The 25,124-nt window shown below is 38.8% G+C and overlaps 3 protein-coding genes across 3 annotated transcripts; 2 read left to right on the top strand and 1 right to left on the bottom strand.

The window, feature by feature from the left end:
- The first annotated feature begins 487 nt into the window (after nt 1–487).
- Nucleotides 488–4,472, top strand: LOC121327482 (protocadherin-8-like). The gene is made up of 3 exons (XM_041271555.1): nt 488–2,938; nt 3,059–3,266; nt 3,698–4,472. The coding sequence occupies exons 1-3, from the start codon at nt 488–490 to the stop codon at nt 4,045–4,047; spliced, it is 3,009 nt and encodes a 1,002-aa protein (XP_041127489.1). The 3' UTR covers nt 4,048–4,472.
- Nucleotides 4,473–7,968: 3,496 nt separating this feature from the next.
- On the top strand, nt 7,969–13,478 carry LOC121327574 (leukocyte cell-derived chemotaxin 1-like). Its single transcript, XM_041271672.1, has 7 exons — nt 7,969–8,080; nt 8,413–8,553; nt 9,768–9,908; nt 10,234–10,347; nt 11,472–11,625; nt 11,966–12,144; nt 12,817–13,478. The coding sequence occupies exons 1-7, from the start codon at nt 8,009–8,011 to the stop codon at nt 13,039–13,041; spliced, it is 1,026 nt and encodes a 341-aa protein (XP_041127606.1). The 5' UTR covers nt 7,969–8,008; the 3' UTR covers nt 13,042–13,478.
- Nucleotides 13,479–14,222: 744 nt separating this feature from the next.
- Nucleotides 14,223–23,832, bottom strand: LOC121327725 (protein SGT1 homolog). Its single transcript, XM_041271890.1, has 13 exons — nt 23,727–23,832; nt 23,575–23,623; nt 22,864–22,954; nt 22,408–22,477; nt 21,953–22,023; nt 21,787–21,840; nt 21,164–21,192; nt 19,860–19,891; nt 19,202–19,298; nt 17,967–18,074; nt 15,667–15,754; nt 15,256–15,428; nt 14,223–14,501 (listed from the first exon to the last, which is right to left on the bottom strand). The coding sequence occupies exons 1-13, from the start codon at nt 23,738–23,740 to the stop codon at nt 14,400–14,402; spliced, it is 978 nt and encodes a 325-aa protein (XP_041127824.1). The 5' UTR covers nt 23,741–23,832; the 3' UTR covers nt 14,223–14,399.
- Between the last annotated feature and the right edge of the window lie 1,292 nt (nt 23,833–25,124).

Below are 25,124 nucleotides of genomic sequence, written 5' to 3'. Positions count from 1 at the left end.
AACAATACTCTATATAGCTACAGATTTAGGAATTTCAGTGCTGTACAGTTGCTGTACAAGTCTATACTTTTGTTCCCTTATCCAAGGTTTTTTTTTTTTTATATATATATACTACATGTAAAATAAAAGATAAAAAGAAGGAATGATTTGTTTTACATTTCTGTGCCAAGTTTTTTACACATTTAAGGAAGTTCCTAATAGGCTTAGGGACTACAAAGAATCCGCACAAGCTCTATTCGAGAGTTTCAAAGAGATTGATTGGTCAGACTCCGACTCATTTGCATGCGGCTCCCTGGTATAAACCTCCCGTGCAGCAGTGCAGTTGTCTAAAAGGTTTCAAGAAGTGAACACATTGTAGTTGCGACTTTCATCCCAGCTTTGGAGATCTGGTCACTCCTGAGACAAGCTCAGCTTGACAAGAGCTGTGCTTTAACTGAACAGATAAGAACAGAACGAGTGATTTTAAAGAATTAGTTAACCAACCAAAATGGGTTCAAAGAAGCTTCGAGACATGTTCCGTGTCTCGCGTAAATGGGCGCTCGGGTGCTATTTTATTAACTTCTTGTTTTTCTTACCAACTATTTCCGAAGCCAAGACCGTGAAATACCAGACCTATGAAGAAGAGAAGCCGGAAACAGTTATCGGACACCTAGCTGAAGACCTGCAGTTAAGTCCAACACAGGGCGGCCTGACCAGCTTTCGAATGATGAAACAATTCAACACATCTTTCATTAAACTGAGAGAAAGCGATGGACAGCTGACGATTGGAGAGCAGATTGACAGAGAACTCATCTGCAGGAAGTCTCTGCAGTGTCTCATTGCTTTCGACGTTGTAAGCTTTTCCAAGGAGCAGTTCAAACTAATCCATGTTGAGGTGGAAGTAAAAGACATTAACGACAACTCACCCGAGTTCCCCCATCTGGAAACCTCACTTGACCTTTCGGAGAGTGCAACGATAGGTACCCGAATTCCATTAGAAGTTGCTGTCGATGAAGACGTAGGCTCAAACTATATTCAGAGCTACCAGATTTCGGTAAACAGTCATTTCACTATCGAGGTCTTGAGCAGAGCAGATGGAGTTAAATATGCCGAGCTAGTTCTATTGAAAGAACTTGACCGGGAAACCCAGCCATCACATGTACTGGAACTTGTAGCCAAAGACGGAGGGAGCCCATCACGATCAGGTACCACCAACATAAATATTAAAGTAAAGGACTTCAATGACAATAGTCCTGTCTTTGATCAGAGCTCATTCTCTGTGGAGCTCAGTGAAGATGCTCCAGTTGGGTTTCTCTTACTAGACTTAAACGCAGTGGATGCAGACGAAGGGTTAAATGGTGAAGTTGTTTATGGATTTGGCAATCAAGTAACATCAGAAATCCAACAGCTGTTTAAAGTGGACCGCAAGTCAGGTCTTTTAACACTCGAACACCCAGTCGACTTCGAGACCAAGAAAACATATGAACTTGACATGCAAGCTTACGACTTGGGTCCCAACCCCACCCCTACAATCTGTAAAATCATTATCCACATACAAGACGTGAACGACAATGCTCCTGAAATTAGTATTACTCCCATGACATCAATTAGTGCGGGGATAGCATACATCACAGAAGCTGCGGCGAAGGACAGCTTTGTGGCTTTGATCAGCACCTCGGACAGGGATTCCGGCGTTAACGGCAAGGTGCACTGTACTCTGTATGGACACGATCATTTTAAATTGCAGCAAGCTTATGAAGACAGCTACATGATCGTAACCACCACATCGCTGGACAGAGAAAAGATATCTGAATACAACCTAACTGTGGTTGCTGAAGATTTGGGTTCACCCCCATTTAGAACCATCAAGCAATACACGATCAGAGTGAGTGACGAAAATGACAACGCTCCTCTTTTTAGTAAAACAGTGTATGAGGTTTCAGTTGTAGAAAACAATTCTCCCGGTGCCTACATCACCACCGTAGTAGCAAGGGACCCTGATCTAGGACACAATGGCAAAGTAATGTACAGACTCGTAGACACGGAGATTATGGGGTCCCCTGTTTCTACATTTGTATCTGTTGACCCAGCAACAGGTTCTATTTACGCACTAAGAAATTTGAACTATGAAGTCGTGAAACAACTTGAACTTCGAATCCTGGCAAGTGATGGGGGCTCCCCGCAGCTCCACAGCACCGCTGTCATCAATGTGAAAATCGTAGATCAGAATGATAACGCTCCTTCCATCATACACCCGGTTTTAATAAATGGGTCGGCCGAGGTACTGGTACCGAGAGATGCCCCGTCAGGTTACCTGATAACTAAGATTAAAGCTAGTGATGCAGACCAGGGTGTCAACTCCGAACTTACCTACAGAATCGGGAGAGAACAGCATGCGGCATTTTCTATCAACAAAGTAACTGGTGAAATCTATTTAAACCGCGAACTAAGCCATGAATATCGGGAAGTAATAAAAATGGCCATCACTGTGAGTGACAACGGCAGACCATCACTCTCCTCGACAGCAACTCTTCACTTCACTATTACAGCAACAGCTCCCCGTACTGGTCATGTTGTGGTCGCACAGAGCCCCGAAGACACAAAGCTCTTTCACATGGACATGTCAGTAATCGTCATTATAGTTTTGGGTGGTAGTTGCACTCTGCTTTTACTTGCCATCATCTTAATTGCAGCAACATACAATAGACGCAAGAAGGAGAAGGAAACAACCGGTTTCCAAGGTGATGTAGACGTGCAGTTTGGTAATGGGAAAAAAAACTGCGACACGCTCATCTCCAGCCACAGTGGAAGCGTATTCGATAGTCGCCCTTATTGTAGCAAATCGTCGTTCTCAAATTCACAAACTACCGAGAGTGACATGTGCTCCAGTTCTGAAGATGGGAGAGATGCTTCCTGCATGAATGAAGCAGAGAACAGGCTGGCAGGTTCCAATACTGAGGTGAGACATTGAAGTACGGTATGGACAGGCTCATCTGATGAAGCGTCGACGCTGGCTTGATAAACAATAATATAAGTTGTTCATGTTTTAATACGTGTTTCTTTTATCTTGTTTTAACAGTGTTACTCTACTCTTCCTCGTTTCGGCGAGGAGGTTGTGCGGCCGATTGCGGTCTGGAAAGGCAATTCTTTCAGCACTATCTCAGCTCAGGACCCAGGGTTCAGTGGCAAGGACAGCGGGAAGGGAGACAGCGACTTCAATGATAGCGACTCGGACATTAGCGGAGACGGTCAAAAGAAAGTTGTTGTGCCAGGCAACGTGCAAAACGGTGAGGAATCTTTCATAAACAACTAGCGTCTACCACAAAATACCTTCCATTAAAGTTAAACTAGGTGCTAAGTGAACCCACTATACAGCGCATCACCGCAGTGTTGCAATGCACTGCTACAGTATACACAGCTATGGCCAAAAGCTGAGCATTACCGATAGAATGTACTATTGTTTTTTGTTTTTTTGTTTTTTTGTCCAATAAAACCTGTTGAGTAATGTTACGTTAACACATTGAATTACGTACCGCTTTGTAGTTTTCCATATACTTAATTCTAGGTGATGCTAACCTTTGCCCATAGCTGTAGGCTATCCCAAAATAGAATATAATTGTATAGTTGAGCGCGATGTGTGATGAGCAATGTTATCGACAACATCTTAGAGATGCGTTCTCTCTGTGTATCTGAACATTTTCGTGTTTGTCTTTTGAAGGTCTGTGGGCGTGTACAAGCGAGTGCAAGATCATTGGGCACTCAGATAGGTGCTGGAGCCCCTCCGCAATGAAAGCCAGTGCGAACAACTCCTCGCAAACGTCACAAAGTCTTTCTTCATTGACCAAGACAGCTTCGCTTCCACTGGACACTCTGCGAAGAGAAAATTACTACCAAGCACACTTACCCAAAACAGTGGGACTGCAAAGCGTATACGAGAAAGTCCTACATATAGGCTATGACTATGTACTGGTGCCTCCTCCACGACCCGTGAGAATCCAAGAAATAAATGAAACCGCTGTGCCTGTATACGCACCAGCCACGACAGTGTGCCACGCTAATAATGTTTAATAATGTTTTTTTGTTTGTTTGTTTAAAAAATAAATAAAGTTTAATTAATTTATTAATTATTAAAACGTGGAAGTTGCGATATATGCTTTGAGAAATTGCTAAGCACATTATTTAATTATCAGTTTTGTTTAATACCAGCGTAAGTCTTTATTGATTGTATTCAGTCACCTGTATGACTTTTGTTAAAACATGCTGTGTATATTATACAAGGTATTGTACATATAGAGTATATATTTTTGTAAGAAAAGATTGAAACCATAAGCTGTCATATCTGCGGTTTTACTATTATGAGAACTTCAAGATATCTGAGGTGATGATGGGAGGCGGTCTGTTGTAATCGTTGAGACTGGAATCTCACAGGGCAGAATAAACACTAGGACCCGTACAGAGGCACCCAGCCTGCAGTATACGGGCCGTGACGCGGACCCCCGCTGTACAGCCTTCTTGGACCTCGAAATTGCTTTATCAAGTTGATAACGATGTACTGCTGTGAAAAGAAGTCATTCGGCTGTGTCACAGTGTGTCAAATAAATAAATGTTTCAAAGCTGTTTATTTTATGAAAAGCTATGATCTGTCGTTTTGTTTTTACTTTGTGCATTTATATCATATTCGGGTATTTAGAATGTTTCAGTTTTGTTCTGCAAAAGAAATAACACTGAAAGGCATTAATAATAACAGTATTTAAAAGATGGTAATTCTCTCATAGCAAACAATGACAACACCCAATGGAAGCTTTTTTTTTTTTTTTTTTTTGAGGGGGGGCGGGGGTGATGTGTGTTGTTCTAGATTAGTTTTCAAGTTCTAAAGTTGTGGGTATAGGAGTGAGTACTCTCTGTTAAAATATTACAAGGTTGCACTGCCGGTTAACGTGTTTTTTTGTTTGTTTTTTTTTTTTTTTGGGGGGGGGGGGTGACACGTGCTTTTGGTTAAACCAGTTCACGTAGCTGAAAATCAAGATAATAAATATGTGTAAATCTTATTAGATTTGCTGCTGGAAAATTTGCACTTTAGAAAAAAAATAAATCACAAGATGGCGCTGTTGATCTGACGTTGAAAATAACTACGCATTAAGCAGCACCAAAAATCCTTCTATTGTTGCCCTGGATAAAAGCAATACAGTTTCAAGTATATTACAGTGTGCAGTAGCCTATGTTATGATGATTGCAAAGGTTGGTTTAGCATACACCGAGTGTAAATTGACCACACATGCTAATGCAAAACTAACCTAAGTCAGTAAATAACAAACTCAATAAATAGTAAGCAGCTCATCTTACATCAGACATCTCGTGCTGGTCGTTTGTGTATGATTCATTTAAGACAAAGTGAGACTGAAATGTGCCTTGCTATTGGAATAGTATCACATTCCGTATAGTCACTAGCTCTCCTCTCAAAACAGCACAATTGGGCCATATGCATACTCTATAAGCTGCTTGTTAGTCTCAAAAAGAACAGTGAGAACTATGTTTTACTACTGTTTAAATATTGTATACCCACACTGTTCACCAATTGAATAAACCCCAGTGCCTTGTGATGTACTCTACACTTTTGGTTCAGCAGTCAGTGCCCCATTGCACCACCACGGCAAATCAAATACATGACAGAAAGCGTCTAAAAGGATGGCCTCCTCGGAAATCAGTGAGGTTCTTCTGATGAAGACATTTACTTCACCACTTTGTGTTATCATTTAGTAAACTGATAAGTACAAAGATAAGTGAAGTGGCCATGGCTATAACTCATAAAATAAATAAGATCATTTCAGCAGAGCCATGGCATATATACTCTCTCTTTATAATTGATGTATACAGTGCTAAGTAGGCCTGCCCTTTTTATTCCACTTTGTTCAGCGAGACAGAAACAAAAATTACTAAAACAGCCGCACCAATAACACAGTAAAATAGTCCTGAATAAAAGGAGAGATGTATAACCTTATTTTTAAACCATTCATTGGAAATGGTACGTTAGTACACAGTAATTACAAGGAAGATGGAACTCTTCATTGGAAATCGTACATTAGTACACAGTAATTACAAGGAAGATGGAACTCTTCATTGGAAATCGTACATTAGTACACAGTAATTACAAGGAAGATGGAACTCTTCATTGGAAATCGTACGTTAGTACACAGTAATTACAAGGAAGATGGAACTCTTCATTGGAAATGGTACATTAGTACACAGTAATTACAAGGAAGATGGAACACTTTTCCAAGATTGATCAGGGAAAGTCGTGTGGCTTAAAAGGAGCTGAGAAAAACACAGAGCCAAAAAGAATAATTATAAAATAGGGTCCAGCACCTCTGCTACATGGCCAAGACACCTCCAAAACACAAGTTACCAAAACCTACTGCCTGTCAATCCGGATAAGATTTTTTGTTTTTTAATTAGGGATTTACGTTTTGTAGGTTCGGGACTGAAGGATTTCACGTTTCAGTTTTTTAACTGCACTGTAAAACCACATGTTGAAGAATTAAATATAACACTTATACAGTGTTTATTTTAGTTGTTTGAGAATAATGGGACTCAAATATGATGTTTCAGTCATACTAATGAGGTTATTATTATTATTATTATTATTATTATTATTATTATTATTATTATTATTTACAAAAGCTGTATTATCTAATGCCTGGTCTATCATTCTAACACCACACAGGCAGCTGTGGTACAAGTCCTTGAGACAAACCCACTGTGACGTTGGATTCTCACTCCAAATTCAGAAGCTGGGTTGCCAGAATGAGAAAAGCCTTGCTCTGCTTAAAAGAATTTCATAAGTAAAAGGTGAATTCCCGCAATGTCTGACCCAGGGAGGATCTCTAAACAGTGTCTGTGTACTCAGCTGGAGTGAATTAAGTCAATCACATCTTGGGCTGAGTTTGCACTTATGTGTCATAAATCGTGGAGTACTAGCACAATTATCCAAATATTGTCAGAAATCCAATGTGATAATTTACAAAAATAAACAAATAAAGAAATGCACGTCCTCTTAAACAACACGAGGAAACGGCATCTATTAAATAATTAATTCCCTGCAGAGGTATAAGCCACAGGGATTATAGATTTGCCAGATGTAATACCCAAATAGTTGGTCTACGAAGAAATATATTTTGGGTCTCTGTGCTTATGACTTGCATTACGTGCACACATTACCTCTTAACGATTAGCAAACGCATGTAATTCGTGCTGCTAGAATCTATAGGCCTATGCGTTCTTGACAAGCAGAACAGGCGTTCGTCTGCCAAGGCAGTTTTCGCTTTTAACATGGACAAAGAAATACAGTTTCAGCTTTCAATTACGGCCATTCCTCCTCGGGAAAATCATCATTAGTATACAACACTAGCTCAATTTAACAATGCAAATAGTTCATTGTTATTAAGGTAATACAGCAACTAATCTTCCCAGTGAATCTCGTAAACTTTCATACTTACGCTATAAATATCCATTCGTTACAAAATAATAATAATAATAATAATAATAATATAATAATAAATAATAATAATAATAATATGGATCTCTGTGAATCTTGCCACTCCTTTCAGCTCGAGTTAGTTTTCTATGTTCCACTGATTATGAATGTACAGTACAGACTATGCTGATATAGTTTTAACAAAAATACAATACAGAAAGCAAACAACACTGTCAATTGGAAGGGGGTTTTCAGTTCCACTTGCTAATACAATCTAAGCACAATTTATCCTATAAATTGAGGCCTCTTTTTTGCATAGACATAAGCATTCCTGTCTGCTAATCCTTTTCCATTAAAAATACATCAAACATAAGTCATTTGTCAGGAATTGACGGTGTGGGTAAAATCATTTAAAATGTATTTCTTTTGGTGGGCTGCTACCGTTGACCAGGACACAGAGGTAATATAACACTCGCCTGGAATTCTGGTCACGTTGCAGTCTGGGCACTGGAGAACGTGCAGCGCTGGACAATCCCACTCACAAGTGCAAAGGCAGTCATGGCAGAGAGCTCGGAGAAAGTGCCCATCGCTCTGGCAGGGCCAGAAGATGTGGAACAATGTTTCCCACCAGTAAGTATTGTCAAGATTGTATTTTCTCACACAGGCCAGGACATTTAATAGATGAGAGGCAAACTATTGTGTTAAAGATAGTTTTGGAATACCAAAAATATTGTGTTGCACGTAGCTTATCTGTAGGTCTTGCGTAAAGAAAAAAAAAGGTAAAGGTGTTATTTTCTTTGAGCCATTTACTTAGTATCAGTACTGGTTGTTTGATATTTTATAAGCTGTTACATACATGCCAACGTGAACCTTAATTTAAATCTAGCGACATATAACATATAAGAGTGATTACTTTATGACGATCCACAGTACAATTGTTATTCATTCCTTTCTTTATTCAGGCATACACTGCAGTCACGGTAAAACCTTCCAGCAACGGTCGTATGCTGAAAATCGGAGCTGCTGTGCTTATTGCTGGGGCGGCTCTTCTTCTGTTTGGAGCGATCGGGGCGTTTTACTTCTGGAAAGTCACCGACAAGCATGTACGAATTTTCACCTTCTATTCACTCTGGGTTGTTGATAACGAATGACAAACGTTCGCCATTGGATTTTCTTTTAGCATTCATTCATCCAGCGCTATGGAGTGTTTAGTAGTTATGGGTGGGTGCAGTGGCACTGGAACAATTTTTAAAGTGGGGGTGCTGAAAGCCATTGAACAAAACTGTAACCCCTGTATATGATGGAAGCCATGCAAGGCCAGGGGGTGCCTCTGCACCCCCAGAACCCCTAGTTCCAGTGCCCTTGGGTGGGTGCTGATAATGAAACCTTGTTGAGGTTTGGCGTCCGTGCAAACTTGTTTGGCTTGAGAGGGTCTGTTGGCTGCCCTGGATCGAGAGGAGGATTCAGCTAGCAATCGTAGTTGTGCTTTGGATTTATTTTCAACCTTCCCAGGCAATTAGGACTTTCAGGTCTTCATACATACAGGAATTAATTACAAAAACACCAAAACAAAAACTCAAATTAAAATGTTCAACTAGACTATAAAAATGTATTTGCAAATAATGTGAATGTTTGTTTGGTTTTTTTGTTTTTTGTTTTTTTGCCAATAGTTAAACAAAGGCTCGATGTTATTTATTAACTGGTTTAACTTAACTGGTATGTAGTGTTGTTTATCACATACCCTACCTAGTATTCTAATTAGCAGTCGTAACTATTACTCGGAGCTCCGCACTTGGCATATAGGTGATAAGGTTTACTACCAAAAAAAAAAATGCCTCCACCAGTGACATTTTTCAGGTTTCGAAAGCTTTTTTCTAATGGCAGCTGCTGGTCCTTTCATTTTTATTTTATTTTTTTAATAATTGACATATCAAAAAGAAACTGAAATCAACTTGTATTTCATATGCGCTCTAATTCGGGTTTTTAGTAATATGCAAAAATTGTGTCATTATTTGTATCACGGTGTATTATTGGAATCGGAATCCTTAAATACACTACCTGTCATGAGCGCATCTTGAATAGCTTGTAGTCCAGTGACTAAGTTGATTGTTTTGCCCAACATCACGCTTCCAAAACTTAAACACATGCTGATACCTATACTGTATTGTTCTTAATCAAGAGTTGTCTTTGATCGAACACATTCCAGTTAATTTAAAACTTATTTGGGGGAGTGTACCCAACTCCATAGGTACTTTACAAAACAGAAAGCAGGACTGCTTTGTGTTTGTAAGGAATTAAAGTGCTATATTCTCTACAGGTGTACAATGTTCATTACAGCATGAGCATCAATGGAAAAGTGGAGGAGGGGTCCTTGGAAATTGATGCCGGAAATAACTTGGAAACGTTCAAAACTGGAAGTGGGAGTGAAGAAGCCGTTGAAGTCCAAGACTTTCATATTGTAAGTGGGCACCACCAATAACAGCAACCAAAACACACTCAGGAACTTCTGAGAAACCGTTTAAAAATCAACCAATTCAGTAAAAAAACATTATCAAATCAATGTATTTCTTCTGTCACTAACTAGATGAATTCAAATGGCACACAGTAGTTGTTATTTTCTGATTGTCCACTGGAATTGGTAACACATTAGATGCTGTTATTTTAAGGTTGTCAACATATTATTAGTTACATTTTGAGCTAATAGTTTAATTGTAGTAGGAAGTGACATAAATGCACATCAAATCCATCAAACTGATTTTTAACGTGGTGTATATTTATTCTAGGGGATCACAGGGATTCGGTTTGCTGGAGGAGAGAAATGCTACATTAAAGCACAAGCTAAAGCTCACATTCCAGATGTAGAGAGTCTTAATAAGGAGTCAATGTCTTTCGGTCTGGTATGTACTTTTATATTAGGGGTCTCCAACCCTGATCCCAGAGAGCCCCTACCCAGAAGGGTTTATAAGTGTCTTTACATCATCAGTGGCTAAAGATCTGAACACCTGTTAATCTTGACCAATTAAACTAATAATTGGTTCAGTTAAGTAACTGATAGATTGGTTGAAACAAAAACCAGCAGCTACAGTAATGAAAGTCTTTAAAAATACAAATTCTAGTAGGATTATTGATAATTCATTTACACCATTGAAACACCCAATTGATAGATTCCTATATAAAAGTTAGATAGGTCAATCTCAAGCAGGTGTTTTAACCAACGCATCATCAGAGTAAGGTACTGTGCATTACACTGGAGACACTAGCCAAAACATTGGTCTACTTTGTCGTTGTTTTCCGTAACACCAAAGCTAAGAATATTGTACAGCCTATGTATTATAACAGATGCATTCACAGCGATGTTACTGTATAGTTCCATCATTTTTCAACCAATTTGTGAAGTACATCTTTGTTTTAGTAATTCATTTTTATCACCATGTTGTGAATCCCTTGTGTACAGCCTGCTACCAGAGGAGCTGATGAGGTGCAGCTGCAGGCTTCTGAGTCACAAAGCCTGCTGTTGTGCCTGGGGCTGTTCAAACAGGCCAACCACTTCCCACATCACCCAGACGAAGGAATCTACTCCTATTGGGATAACTGCTAAACATGTGCCAAATATGCAAAGCAGCACCATGCGCAGCCACCAGCTATTTCCTTTACAGAGGCTGTTAATGGACATGTTGCTAAATCAATGAAGAGCAATTAATGCACTTCAGTAATGCAGTCCTTAAACATGAGGCACTTAGGGGTCTTCAATTTTTTGTTTATTTAAATGATTATTTCATTTACATTATTGTTTCCCACTGTGTATTTTTATATGAAATATGTTCTGACATACTGCATTGGTCTTTTGCAGCATGTTTAAATGGAAAAAAATAAATCCAAGTTAAATTTTCAGTTTGTTAGAAATTGCAACCATCTCAACAATTGAAATAAATATGAGCAATTATGGTCAGACTGTTTTAAGCAATAGAAAGTCTGATGCATAGAAATAATTTATTAATCAAATTAATATTTTTTTTGGTAGGAGGATGAGATTATGCCAGTTAAGTTTGATGAGGAGTCCCTCATTTGGGTGGCTGCAGACCAACCAGTGAAAGACAGCAGCTTTTTGAGCACCAAAATCATGGATCTGTGCAGCGATCTTCCCATTTTCTGGCTCCGGCCAACATATCCCAAAGGTATGCAATAAACACCATGTTTTTTTGTTGTTTGTTTGTTTTGTGAATTTTCAGATCCTACTATTATTCAATGAGTGTGCTGAATCCTATAAAGCTATTCCAAAGCATATGTCTAAGACAACCCTCTACTCACATGGAAAGGGTTAATACCTGGTATTGTACTTATTGTAATTAATCTGGTACTTTAAGGGTTGCATTTAACATAGAAAAAGTAGACAACGTCAATGGCCCTTTTCTCATACAAAATCCAGCTCTGAAAATGTGATGGTATGAAGCATAATACTAACTGAAGATCACAATCATACGTTGGAAATTCTGAAGCACCACTCTTTTCTTCTAGATGGTCAGAGGAAGAAACGGGAAGTACCACGTGCAAGACGGCAGTCAGACGATTATGATGAGAAGGAATTTGAAATGGATGTAGAAGAGGGCAAAGCTGAGAGTGAAACTGAAGGTGACAATGTTACTTCAAAACCAGCCGAGGAAAAACCTGACTTCAATCCAGAAAACCCCTACCATGTAAGTGCAACCTACTGAACATTTGACAAAGCTAAATAATTTTAGCTGTCCACTGGATACCTCCCTTACTAGGCATATATAAATATATATATTTGCAAGGTTTACTTCAAGCACACAGAATATTGGAGATGACTTTTGTATTTGAAGGTAAAATGAATTAAGAAACAAAGTAGTCAAGCATTTCAACATCAGCATACCCGATTTCTTCATGTTAATAGTTGTTTATGTAATATAGTGTAGTATAAACACATCTTTGAGAAATGACACCTGGCCTCTCGTACAAATGCCAAAGGATTGAATAATTACCTAATTTACTCCTTTTATTTCCAAACCCATAACAAGCCTCTCAAAGCCTGTCAAACAAAGACACCAACTGACACATCAGATTGGAGCAGCTGCCAAGATCATTTGCTAAACGGAGGCCTGCCATCTCAAGTCTTTCTAGGCCTGCCCTTTCTCCATGGAAACAAACCCCTCTGGCCAATGCCATCATGACATGAAAACCAACCAGGTTCTGATCCTAACTTTATAGCCATGACCGCAAGTTCACGTCAATATAGCGTAACTGATCCAAGTCACACAATCTTAGCAATGTAATGTTCTGAGCCACAGCTCCTTCATCCTGGTATTAGACAATATTGCTATCTGAATTAATCCCAATTTCTTTCACAGCAAATGCTGGAAGGAGAGAGGGGTACCATGACCTTCGACCCTATGCTAGACCACCAAGGAATCTGTTGTGCCGAGTGCAGACGCAGCTACACACACTGCCAGAGGATATGTGAACCCTTGGGTGGCTACTGGCCCTGGCCTTATGATCATCGGGGATGCCGTGTTGCCTGCAGAGTAATTATGCCATGCAGCTGGTGGGTCGGACGCATATTAGGTGTTCTGTAAACTAGAGGCTGACGTTGTTAAAATAAGAAATTCAGCTAACACAAACCTATGAAACCTTTAAAATACTTTGCTAGGCCTGAATTGTATTTTAAATGCAATAACATTAAGTCACTCTTTTTGGATGTAAATAAATGTAATAAGATTGTAACTATGTATGTGTTAAGCTATTTGCAGACTGCTTCACTTTTGCAGACCGTAGCAAGCATGTCTTTTAGTAAATTTGTATTATTTAATGTCCATACTCTAGAATATTAACTCACCCTTGCTCACATTACTTTATGTTGCAATAGATTGGTCTGATATTGGTTGAAATGTCACACTTTCTTAATGTTATTTTATTTTTTAACAAGCTATAGTTTGCTGATAAGCTCTCCCTGTTCTCATCCTTTGTAATGTACTTGATAATAAAGCAATAATTTGCTCCTGGTTCTCATTTATATACACTTGTCTGCTGAATCTTAACAACTTCTATACCATTTAATCAAAGGAAAGTGTATTAAAAAAGCATGCATGATGCAGTATAAAAGCTATTTCTTTTGGCTAGACCATGTTGATGGGGAATTGTACAGGTACTATACTGTACTGTCGGAGAGCTCTTCACTCACTCACTCTATTCAGGATTTCGCAGTTTTTGATGTGCAAGTCATATTGAAATAGAGGGAGCAGAGTCTTATCCTTGAAATAGACACCACCTATAACTGCCTTGCTGGATTACTCCGGCTCCCTTTCTATAATCTCTCTTACGAGCAACCAAGAATTTCTATTCCAGATTTACTCAAGACCCTAATGGGGGTCAGTTTAATTTTTATATAAGAATCTGTATATAATTACACCAAGAGGAAACACATTCTCCAATATACTGTAGCTCTTACTACTTTACACTAATGAATATTAAATATGACCGACTGAAACAAAAACCCCACAATGACAGCTGTGTCATGACACAACAAAAAAAGTGGCTCAACTTTAACCACAGCAAGACAGCAAAAATGTATTTACAAATAGTTTTATTTATATCTGCAAAATGTGATGAAATTAACCTGAATGGTTAAAATCAGAACACGCCAGAATTGTACAAATGATAGGGGGGGGGGGGGGGGGGGGGGCACTTTTGAAAAAAAAAAAAAAAAAAAAAAGAAAATCTTTAAACACAACTTTTCGTTGTTTTTTTTGTTAAAAAACAATCCTTTGTCATCTTTTTTTTTTTTAGGTACGTCAAACTACAGAACTTGTAACACATGTCAAAATGAGCAGTCGTGCATTGTCAGTGCTTCAACCAAAGATTACGATTACATTCTATGAACAAAGAGGTACAGAGCTAAAGAAATGTGTCTGATTAGCAGACTGCTAGAATGGCATTAGAACTTCTTATATTCGGCATCATCTGGAGGGCACACCTCTACTTTTCTTTTGCCAACATCAGTCCAATTGGTGCTCAGAACGGTTCCTCCAGACTCCATCTGAAACAAATCAAACCTATTAAGAGGGCAATGCTGTACCTATGAAACAAAACGGCATTACAAATTCTTACAAGAAAATAATTTATATACAAGTTATCCCATGAAAGCAGTGTTGAATGCTGAAATGCTGTACAATAATACACAGTACATATGCTAGATGAATCCTGCTCCTCTGAGCTCAGTCAGTCAGTCCCTGCCTGCTTCCTGCTGTATGTTCACAGGGAAGAATGACAGAGGCCATTGATTTATACTTGTAGGGCACTTAAACTGGTCCTTTCAAATGTATATAAATGTTTGCTCCTACCCAATTTAAGACTAGAAATTGAACTAAGAGTTATATTCTACAGTTACATCATAAAAAGAATGAACTGAACCATCACTGGTAACATCCAAAATGCTGGTGAATTACATGCAAGAGACATAATAATTCAGCTCATAGAATCCTCAACAATGGATGATTGCAATTACAGATGATTTAATGAACTGTGATGGGCACTCCGAGCCCATGAAAGATAAATCTGGCCGAAGGCCTCGTCCATGGGTGCGCAACGACTATCTGTGTGAGGCCATGCTTTCCAGTGCCACAGATATGAAGTGGCTACGGCTCACCTCCCCCCAAAAAGATGAGGTGGCAAACCATGAATGGTAAATAATAATAAATGATTAACACACCCCACATTGGCCACAGTTGCGGAAAAGCCAACAAGTTTACAATTTCAAACAATAACCGGTATATTCAATGCACTTTACTTACAAATGACTTGTTCATGGCACGTTTGACTTCATCAGTGCCGTCCGAGTATATCTGCTGAAACAGTTTGTTAAGAGCTGCGTCTCCTTCTGGCTTCTCATTCTTCTCCTCCTCTTTAATATCTTCAACTAGTTTGTCCCAATTTCTTGTATGGAGTGAAGAGGAAGGATACTTGTCTATACAAAGAAACGTGAGAATCAGTAAAAACTTTACAATAGTACACCATCCAAGGTGATCAATATATTTAACTTTAGAATAAATCTAGTATTCCAAGTTATTAAGACCAGTACCATACCAGTTTTCCAACATTTGATTATTACGCCATATTGCAAGAAGTCTGATATTCATGCATCCGTTCTAGGCTGCTGTGTTGTCTTTCAATGATTGATAATCTATCTATACCACTGCACTGACCTGGACTGAAGTGTTTCACATCTGCCACAGCTTCTCCCATAAGCTTCTCCCATCTGATAGCGTCAGCCTTCTTCATTTTAATCTCAATCTATTAATAAGGGCATTGAAACAGGGTTGGCTGACTGTTAAATATCACAGGTTTAATTCAACATTTTGGTAACATTAAATCTCCCATTAAGGACTGTGTACATAAATGAATAATGAATATAAAAATCACATTTTGGGGCTTGTGTTAGTAAAGCCCTTTCATCTGGTAACTGAATCCCAGTCAACCGGCTATATGAACACCAGCATCATCGGGCTTTCAAGAGGAAGCTAATTAACAAAAAGAGCGCTCCAAGGAAGTATACAAAACTGGACAGCAAGCCAGGGTACTGAAGCATAAACACTGGCATATTAACACAGAAAAGGCTTAGGAGGTGCAAAATATTTCAGACTGAAACTCAGTCTTCTGGGATCAGAGACTAGCTTGAGCTGTAGCCGAAGCACACACATGCAAATGGCTGTAATATGTATGTGTGACCTGCAAAATATACTTTTAATGTAATAGAAATTGTCCAGTTTGCTGATCGGGGATTGTGCTAACACAACTTGTTTGCAGTTTGAGTGCAAATAGTAGTTTGACCATTGTATTGAGGTAGGCAATCCCATGTTAGTAAAAATCCATTACAGTAAAAAAAACAAGCTACAATTTCTCAATGTTACATTCCTTTATAAATCATAATAGTGGTTTCTGTTTTGATTCTAGAGCTCAACAGAGTTTAAAGAAAATAAGAAAACAGTAGTAAGAGGGTGCAAGTGGTTAGGAAATAAAGTTAATACAATATATCACAAGAGGGAGGAGAGGGGGTGTTCATCTGCAACTTAAAAACCTAACTTCAAATCAAATAGAGAAATGCTCCAGATAGGGTCTTCATCACTGTACTCAGCCCCAGGTTTACAACACTTACTGTCAGCTCTATAACACAAAACAGTCTATGCTTTTTATGCTTCAATACACCCTGTTGATGTTTGTATTAAAATCACAGGGAGAACGTTCCGTGTGGAATTCCAAGCTTGAGTAATGAAATGTTTTCATCTTGAAGCCAGTCTAACCTGGAGAACCCTACGGCCCTCAGAACAAGCAGAGCTTTGTAAAGGCTGACCCTGTGCTCCCAACAGCCAACTGCTGAAGCGCACTACTGTGCTGAGACGACACAGCTTATATACACTGCAATCTGCCTGGGCAGCTGCACAGAAAATTGAACAACACTAAAAGAAATCAACGAATTACAGTTATGGATTTGTCAAAACTCCTCTTACCCTGCAAGTAGAACACATAGCACAATTCAGTAAGGAGTAAGACCTTTGTTTTTTCATTTATAATAAGTTAATAAATTGTTTGCTGCACACGGTCCTGAGTTTCAGAACTCCCTTTGTTTTAAAAAAAATATATATTTTTTTTTTTTTTCCCATGATTATGAGCAATTAGGACCCTGATTGCACTCTGTGTAACAACATGAAAAAGACTTACCCAAGTCTTCAGGTTTTCTGTTTAGGAGTTGTGCATGCACAGGAGATGAGCAATTTACTTAACAGGGACCACACTGTTCACACACTGGGCTCCTGACCATTTTAAGAATATACTTCATTTAGGGTTTTTTTCTGGCTAGAATGATTTCAGGAATAAATGCTGTTCTTGTGCCCAATCAAAGTTTGGGGGTTAGATGGGAGATTATGGTTTCAGAGTTGCTCACAGCACCAGTGTTTTGGGGTTCAATTTACGTTCTACAGTGAATAGTGAACCACATTATACTCTGTTTGTTATCTCTGGGCTCTCATTGGTCTGGGTTCAATCTAGTGACACTGCTTATGAACTAAAACTAAATGCAACTGATGACATATAAAGCACTGAGCATGTGCTTTCATTTAATCTGCAACGTGTTTATCTGGCGAGAAAGTTGTCTCCCTCCAGAAGCATCCAAAGTAGATAATAGACTTAACCTTCGGCTAATGCAGATGGCATGTGAACTCCATTAAAAAACAGACTTGGAAAGTAGTTCTTGTATTCAGAAGTTTAACGCCAAGCACAATTGACTTCTTAATGTGATGTGTAATGTATAGGCCACAGCCCCATGCTTCATGCTGCCTATCCACCAGACACAAATTAAAGTTACTCCCTCTTGTAAATGCAATACACATCATACTGCTTACACCCTACAGCAATTACCTCTATACAAAATCAAATTATAAACTGCTCCACAACAATGAAAAGAAAACAGTGTATGCATGTGCATACCGGTATATAAAATCCATCTTACCTTTGATGCAATAATTTTAAATGTGCATTGTGAGGGAACAATGGGGTGCAGAAGATCGATGGTCAGATTAAAGTCATCTTCAGATGATAGTTTCACAGCTGCATTCAACTAAAGAAAAAAAATTAACTGCTGTTATTTATTTACTGTAGTTTCCTTCCAGACCTCAACATTTCAATATTCTTTCCAAGAACAATCTGGTTGGATGTTCAGCAATATCGGACCTTTACATTTCTGATTTCCAGATAATTTAGAGTCACTTAAACAGTGCTTTTTTCACTGTTGTGAATACAATTCGGCCTATATGTTAATTTGCAACCAAACAGAAACACGTACGCTGGTGTTAAGACAAGTCATATGCACCAGTAGTAATTTTAACCGAAAGTGTACCATCTAAATACAAAAACATTCGAAATAAACCAAGTACAAAATCAAACAATAAAAACCCTATAGACCTGGGGGTAGTAACAGCAACAGGACAATCTCTGCTGTCGTTTCCATTGTCACACTGCAATTTTTTTTAGTAGAAAACTTTAAACAATCAAGAAAAATTATACAACACAATAACACTGGCAATAATTGTATGCCAGTGGCAGCTTGTAAAGTACCTTGATCCTTGTACAAGTCTAACGAGGCAGCCTTCAGCCAAGGATTAAGGCAACCGCAGGGGTGTGCACTATCCTCACAACAGCCTCATTACCTGCCTCTGCAAGGATCACAAATCAGCTATCACAGGGAGTCTGAACGAACCCCAAAGGCACCAAGCCAAAACATTCACATAAAATCTATCACAGCCATATGGGCTATGTTTGAAGCCAGCCCAGACTGGGAAGCCCCTAAGACATCCCAGTCTTGTTAATAAAATGAATACTTGATCTCATTCCCATCTGATGTGCACCACTGATTTTACTGACTGGAGTTTTAATTAGTTTACAGAACAGATCAAAAGCAGGTTTAGCTTTGATTTTTGGGTATAATCTGCTTGAAATATTTCTCTGACTAATCTGACTTCTGTTACAAACACTACTAGCAGAGCTAAGATCTACCAAAAAAAAAAAAAAAAAAAAAAAGGTTCAAATACATTTGTGAGGAAACACCTAACCAACTGAAGACTATTTTGCACTGCTCTTGATAAACTGTCTGTTCATCGAGATCCAAGACACCACTGGATATCAGCATTCAGACCACTTGATTTGTGTCAGTATTGGAAACAAGTTTTAAAAAAACTAAAACCTTACCTTTTTATCTTCAAACTGTATGTTAACAGCATCCTTCTGTGCATTCCTGATCATAATTGTGACAATAACTTGAGACTCTGTCTGGTACCAATCATATCTGATAAAAAAAAAATTAAAAAAAGAAACATACAAGCTTGTTTCAGCGTACTGTTTCTCAATAAAGATGTAGCATCTCTCCCTGCTTGTCCGTTTCAAGGTGTGTTTCGTCTGTCAAGGTGCTCCAGTCTATTTCAGGTACAATTAGCAAGTTTTCAGACTGGGGTTTGTCAGACGTGACTGGGCCAGTCAGGACTGCTCTATAGAGGTACACTAGTGGCAATGTAAATTCCTGTGCTGTTACGCAATATTAAGCTGTGTTAAGTACATAGGGTTGAATTATTATTATTTTTACATAATGTGGTATATTTAGCTATTTATTTCACATCTCATTTATACATGCATTTTGATTTTTTTTTATGTTCCACCACAATATTCTTTATCGCATAATATTTCATCAACTATCTACTCTAAACAGGCAAAACATGTACTCAGCTCTTGGGAACATATGCAGCTTTGCAAAGCACATTGTGCTGTACTTGCATCAATCAACAGGAAGTGCTAGGTTTACACATGACAGCAAGCATGTTACAAAATGCACGCATTATAAATCTAAACTTACTTTATTTTTTGCGATGCAGTCTTCTGTGTTGTCTAAATCCAGTGACCATTTGAGTTGGGTGATAACACAGAAAAAAAATAAATGTGAATGTTAACATTGTATTTGCAAGGTACAGGTTATGTTTTTGCATCTAACAGAATTATGAATCCATTCATCTCCACTGAAGCGCTTCATGCATTTTGATACTTATGGTAGAACAGCACCACCTTGTGGAACCAAGTGTGTGTCTGGCATGTTTGTGTGTCCAGAGGAGATACTGTCAAAACACATTCCAAATGTATAAACACAGCCAAGTAAACAAAGGGGCCAGTCATATAAAGATGTCATACCTACTAAAGGGGCCAAGTTATATACAAAAAAGGCTCACTCTGTCAAGATGTAATGTTATCCCTTTCCGGTCCGATATCGGACCCTGTAGTAATAAACTAATGACTTGGACTGCATTATTGAAGAATTTAGTGATAAAACGAGAGATCAGGAGATGATTTATCAGTATGCACGATTATGAAGAGGTATGTGATTAATACAGTGAACAAGGGGTGGGGCAGGGCTGGAAACGCAGTACTGAGTGTCCTGTTGATATGCACTGCTTTTTAAACCTGTTATTTTGAATAAAATTACTTTTAAACAGTGCATGAAAAATAAAAGTGTGTGTTAAAATAAACTGGACCCGACGCACTTGACTGCTACTGAATAAATGGACTGCTGGGGGGTGGGGCTCCCGAGTGGCACATCCAGTAAAGGCGCTCTGCATGGAGTGCAGGATGCACCCTAAAGCCTGGAGGTCACCAGTTTGAGTCCAGGCTATTCCACTGCTGACAGTGGACAGGAGCTCCCAGGGGGCGGCGCACAAATGGCCGAGCGCCGCCCTGGGGGGAGGACTTAACTCGGCCAGGGTGTCCTCAGCTCAATGCGCACCAGCAACCCCAGCAGACAGGCCGGGCACCTGCGGGCTTGCCTGTAAGCTGCCCAGACCTGCGTTGTCCTCCGACGCGGTAGCTCTGGGTTGGCTCATGGTGGGCCTGCAGAGTGAAAAGCAGCAGTCAGCTAATGGCACACGCTTGGGAAAGACAGCACATGTTTGTCGTCGCCGCTTCCCGGGTCAGCGCAGGGGTGGTAGTGGTAGAGGTAGAGCCCAAAATATAATTGGACATTTCAAATTGGGAGAAAAAAACAGGGTAAAATCAATTGGCGACTACCAAATTAAAAAAATAAATAAATAAAATAATGTGACAATTGGGGCAAGCTACTTTGACTCCCAGTGTATGTACAATCAGTCATCTCTGTATTTGCATTGTACTTACCACCTCAGGTGTCACCTCGTGCTTTCCCACTGTTGACAAATAAATTAAATCAATCAATCAAACTTCTTTATTAAATCAAAGGTAGACCAGCAGGACAGGTTTACCTCCGTGTTCTACAATTTCAGTCTCGCTTTAAAACCTTGTAAAATAAAGCCAGCAAGACACAATGTACCGTGTACTCAAAGTAAAAATGATACCGTGCATTCAAAGTAAAAATTATACCGTGTAATCAAAGTAAAAATGATACCGTGTACTCAAAGTAAAAATGAGTTTTGAAAAGGATGTTCTTTAAATGTATAATTAATGGAGAAGCTAAGAGAATGAAGGCAAAGCAGTTTTTATAGCAAGAATAAATATTTTTTGTTTGTTTGTTTGTTTTATGCTCAGAGCCATCTTCAGCGTTTCTGATTGTTTAACATACCTTTGTCAAGGGAAAGTGTGTTTGAATACAAACACCAGGGGGGATACACACACACACTCACAAAATACACACAGTTTCCAGGAACTATAAGTCCCATCTGTACGAGTTATATATCGGTCATTCCATGACAGATCATCCAACATATAGAGGATTTATAACCTTAGCAATGTCTGAAAGAAACCATTATTATGGAAACGCTTACAATCCATGTTTTCTTCACATCTTTTGATCCAGACATTGAAGCTGCCCTCTGAACCTAGGAACAATGAACACAGGACAAGGTCGGTGGGGTGAAACCCAACTTAAACTTCCCATAAGAGCTAAAGGCCATTTTCTCTGTTCCGATCTTGAATGTACCAGACACTTACCATCTATCTTCTGTCCTTCCTTGAAGGCTTCTCGAGAAGGCTGGTAATTTTTCAAATGGTACTCAGCAATTCTAAAACAAAAAGGTTGTAGGTTTTAACCACTGTCAACCCATCAAACCACACTTGACAAAAGAATAGCAGTCCCAAGAATACCTGTCATCTTGGACTGTGTCCAGTACATTTAGAGATGAAATACTAGCTAGATTTTATTATGTGAAGAAACTGCTTACAATACAGCAGCACCTAGAACACACAACAACAGAGTGACAATCATCACATTTTATCCATTTGGATCTTTGTTTTTTTTTTTTTTTTACTAAGACAACATTATTGTAGCACTAGCAGATATACAAGTCTGGTATATTTGGTGGTAGCAGTATTGTGTGAATGGCTATCAAGAAAAAACACAATGGTAAAGCAAAGGCACTTGAGTGCCTGCGCTGGGATGTACATACCCTAATCTCAGAAACGCTGTTGCACAGTTTGGTTTAAACTCCAGGGCTTTCTTTGCATCTGTAACAGCATCTATAGAACGATGACAGTGAGTTTGGATGTAAGCACTTTGAAACAGAAAAGCATATTCTGTTGGTCTGCCTCTATAAAGTTGTTATGGTTACAATGATGGCATTTTTTTTGTTTCTCCCCAAACTAAAAATGTCTTGTCTTCGTCTTGCCAACAGAATCAAAGCATTGTAGGGACATTAAGGGCAATGGCATTTGGGGGCAATGCCATCTTTAAGGGCAATAGTTTTAACACTAGAACAGAACTCAAAAGCCATAGAATGACTACAAACAACACACATACAGTACAATGGAAGCTAAAAACAAAATGCACCTGAAGCTATTTACTCTCAAAGTATGCTCACACTGGTGTGTTCTGGGTGTATAACAAACACGCCGGCTATACTTACCGCTGTAGTTCTTTACTAAAATATGAGCATAAGCTCTCTGACAGTACCACTCTGCACTGTCGGCTTTCTGCTCCAATGCCCTGGTAAGATCCTGAGGAAAGATCAGGAACAGCATTCATTTCAGACTTTTTATAAATCATATTGAAATGTATTTTAAACATAAATAGAAGCTCTAGTAACAGCAACAAGACTTCTTACAATACATTTAGTACTGTTTAAAAACAAAGGTTGAAACAACATTATGGCAGCCTGTGATTTTCAGGAACACGCCTTAGTTTTCAAGCACTTGACTATAGTACTGGCCGTTGACATTTGGAAGCAGTAATTGTCACTGTCATTGTCACAGTGCCCCCCCCCCAAAAAAAGAAAGAGATGCTATTGAGAAATACTCCTCGTTCACTACGACCCATTACAAATGAACGTAGCACAGTAATTCAATATATTGCATTTCATTAACACTGTACAGTGCTAGTAAGGATGGATCTCAATCAAACCTTTCATCCTGCAAACAAAAACAACGTTCAAAAGTATTTGACAATTAATATTGCTAAAATACAAGACAAGCTATTGAAAAGTAATTGTTAATAAGTTCTATTAATGTACCATCATGAAGCGATCTTGTTCCAGAAATGTGTAAAATCATTCAGTACTTATTCAAACACAATAGTGAGAAAACAAGAAATAAAACAGCATGACATGTTTATTTTGTACCTCTAAAGCTTTCTTAGGATCCTCGTCTATGACGCTGTCGGGGAAGCTTCTGAAAAGAAAATAATTATACAATTACACCGTGTATTCAATTTGCATGAAACTCATTAATTTAGTTTTAGTTTTTTTAGTTTTGATTTTATTTGGTCACTTACGGTTCAGTTGCCATGACTGTCTGCTGTGTTCTACTACCCTTTAGAAAGTTCTGGATGGGATTCTGGGATTGAAACGCGAAACTGCGACGAAGAGTTTCACCCACCGAAGACAACAACCCAGCAGAGCCGGAAGGACTGCGAACACACGCTGGTACTGACATCTAGTGACGTGGAGTTTTATTACATCACTTGCAGGAAACTCAATACAGACTGTTGTTTTCATAATAAAACATTTAGGTTAAATATGATATAAGCTTTTTTTTATATATATATTTTCTGTTTTTATCATTGTAACCTCCCCCTGGCAATAGGATGCAGCAGTTTAAACCCTCGTAGCTGCCACCGCATTGAGCACTGTTGTGGTGAGTTTATCCGATCTGCAATAATGTCTTTCGCCATCAGAGGTCTCTTCACTTACCTATTGAAAAATGTAGTGTGCAAAAGTATAACAATCCTAACTTTCATGATATAAAAATGCCTTGTAGAATCAAATGCATCTTGGTGAAAGAGCAACAGAGACGCCGTAATTAGTTGATTCGTTTATTTGATCATAGGCTACCCTCTAATCATAATTATTTTTACTTAAATGCATTCTTTTTAATTAGAGAAGACTTGTGCAACCTAAAATAATGTATTTTTTGCCAAACGTTTCCAGTTGTATGGAATTCTTATGGTTATAAATTACATTTTAATAACATAGTAATTCTAAAAGAAATGTGTCATCACTCGCAGCGTTAATGTTTAAAAAAAAGAAAAAGAAAAAGAAACTGGTATTTATTCATTCCCTGGTATCGAATCACTCCTTATAAGTCACATGGTGTGATTGCTGTTACACCATTGGCGTGACATTTGCAGCAATCATCGGCAGTAATGTTTTTCGACACCAGAGGTCTCCTCACTCACAAATTGACAAATTGCAGTCTGTTAAAGAAATAACACGCGAGACGTGTCTCCTGCTTAATCACTCTAGGTTTCAAGTTTACTGTACACGAGTTTCCATTCCATTCCCATATCAGGCAGCGGCCGCTGCAGTTCAGACCGCACTGGCAGGTCTTCTTGATTGCAGTTCAATCCGCACTGGTAGGTGCACAATAGTCATTGTTCTAGCTTCTTGACGTCTGAGTGTTAAATCAATGTCAGCCCATTACCTAACGCAATGAATCTGACAAGTACAGACCATGTCTGAGCAAATTAAAGGCTGATCTAAACTTCTAAACCTTTGCGCAGCTTACCATGAGGTTACTGTTTTAAATAAATAACCCAGGTGATTCATTACGAGCACGCATTTCTTTCTTTCTAGGGGTGTACGCTTTGTGAATATTACTATGCCCACAATGTACACAAACAGTATGCAAGTCTTGGGCTGCGGGAACACAAAGCCTCTTTGTGGCTTGGCCC

Source organism: Polyodon spathula, chromosome 15, assembly GCF_017654505.1.
Source record: "Polyodon spathula isolate WHYD16114869_AA chromosome 15, ASM1765450v1, whole genome shotgun sequence".
Taxonomy (NCBI): Eukaryota; Metazoa; Chordata; class Actinopteri; order Acipenseriformes; family Polyodontidae; genus Polyodon; species Polyodon spathula.
This window is presented reverse-complemented; position numbering and strand designations above follow the sequence as displayed.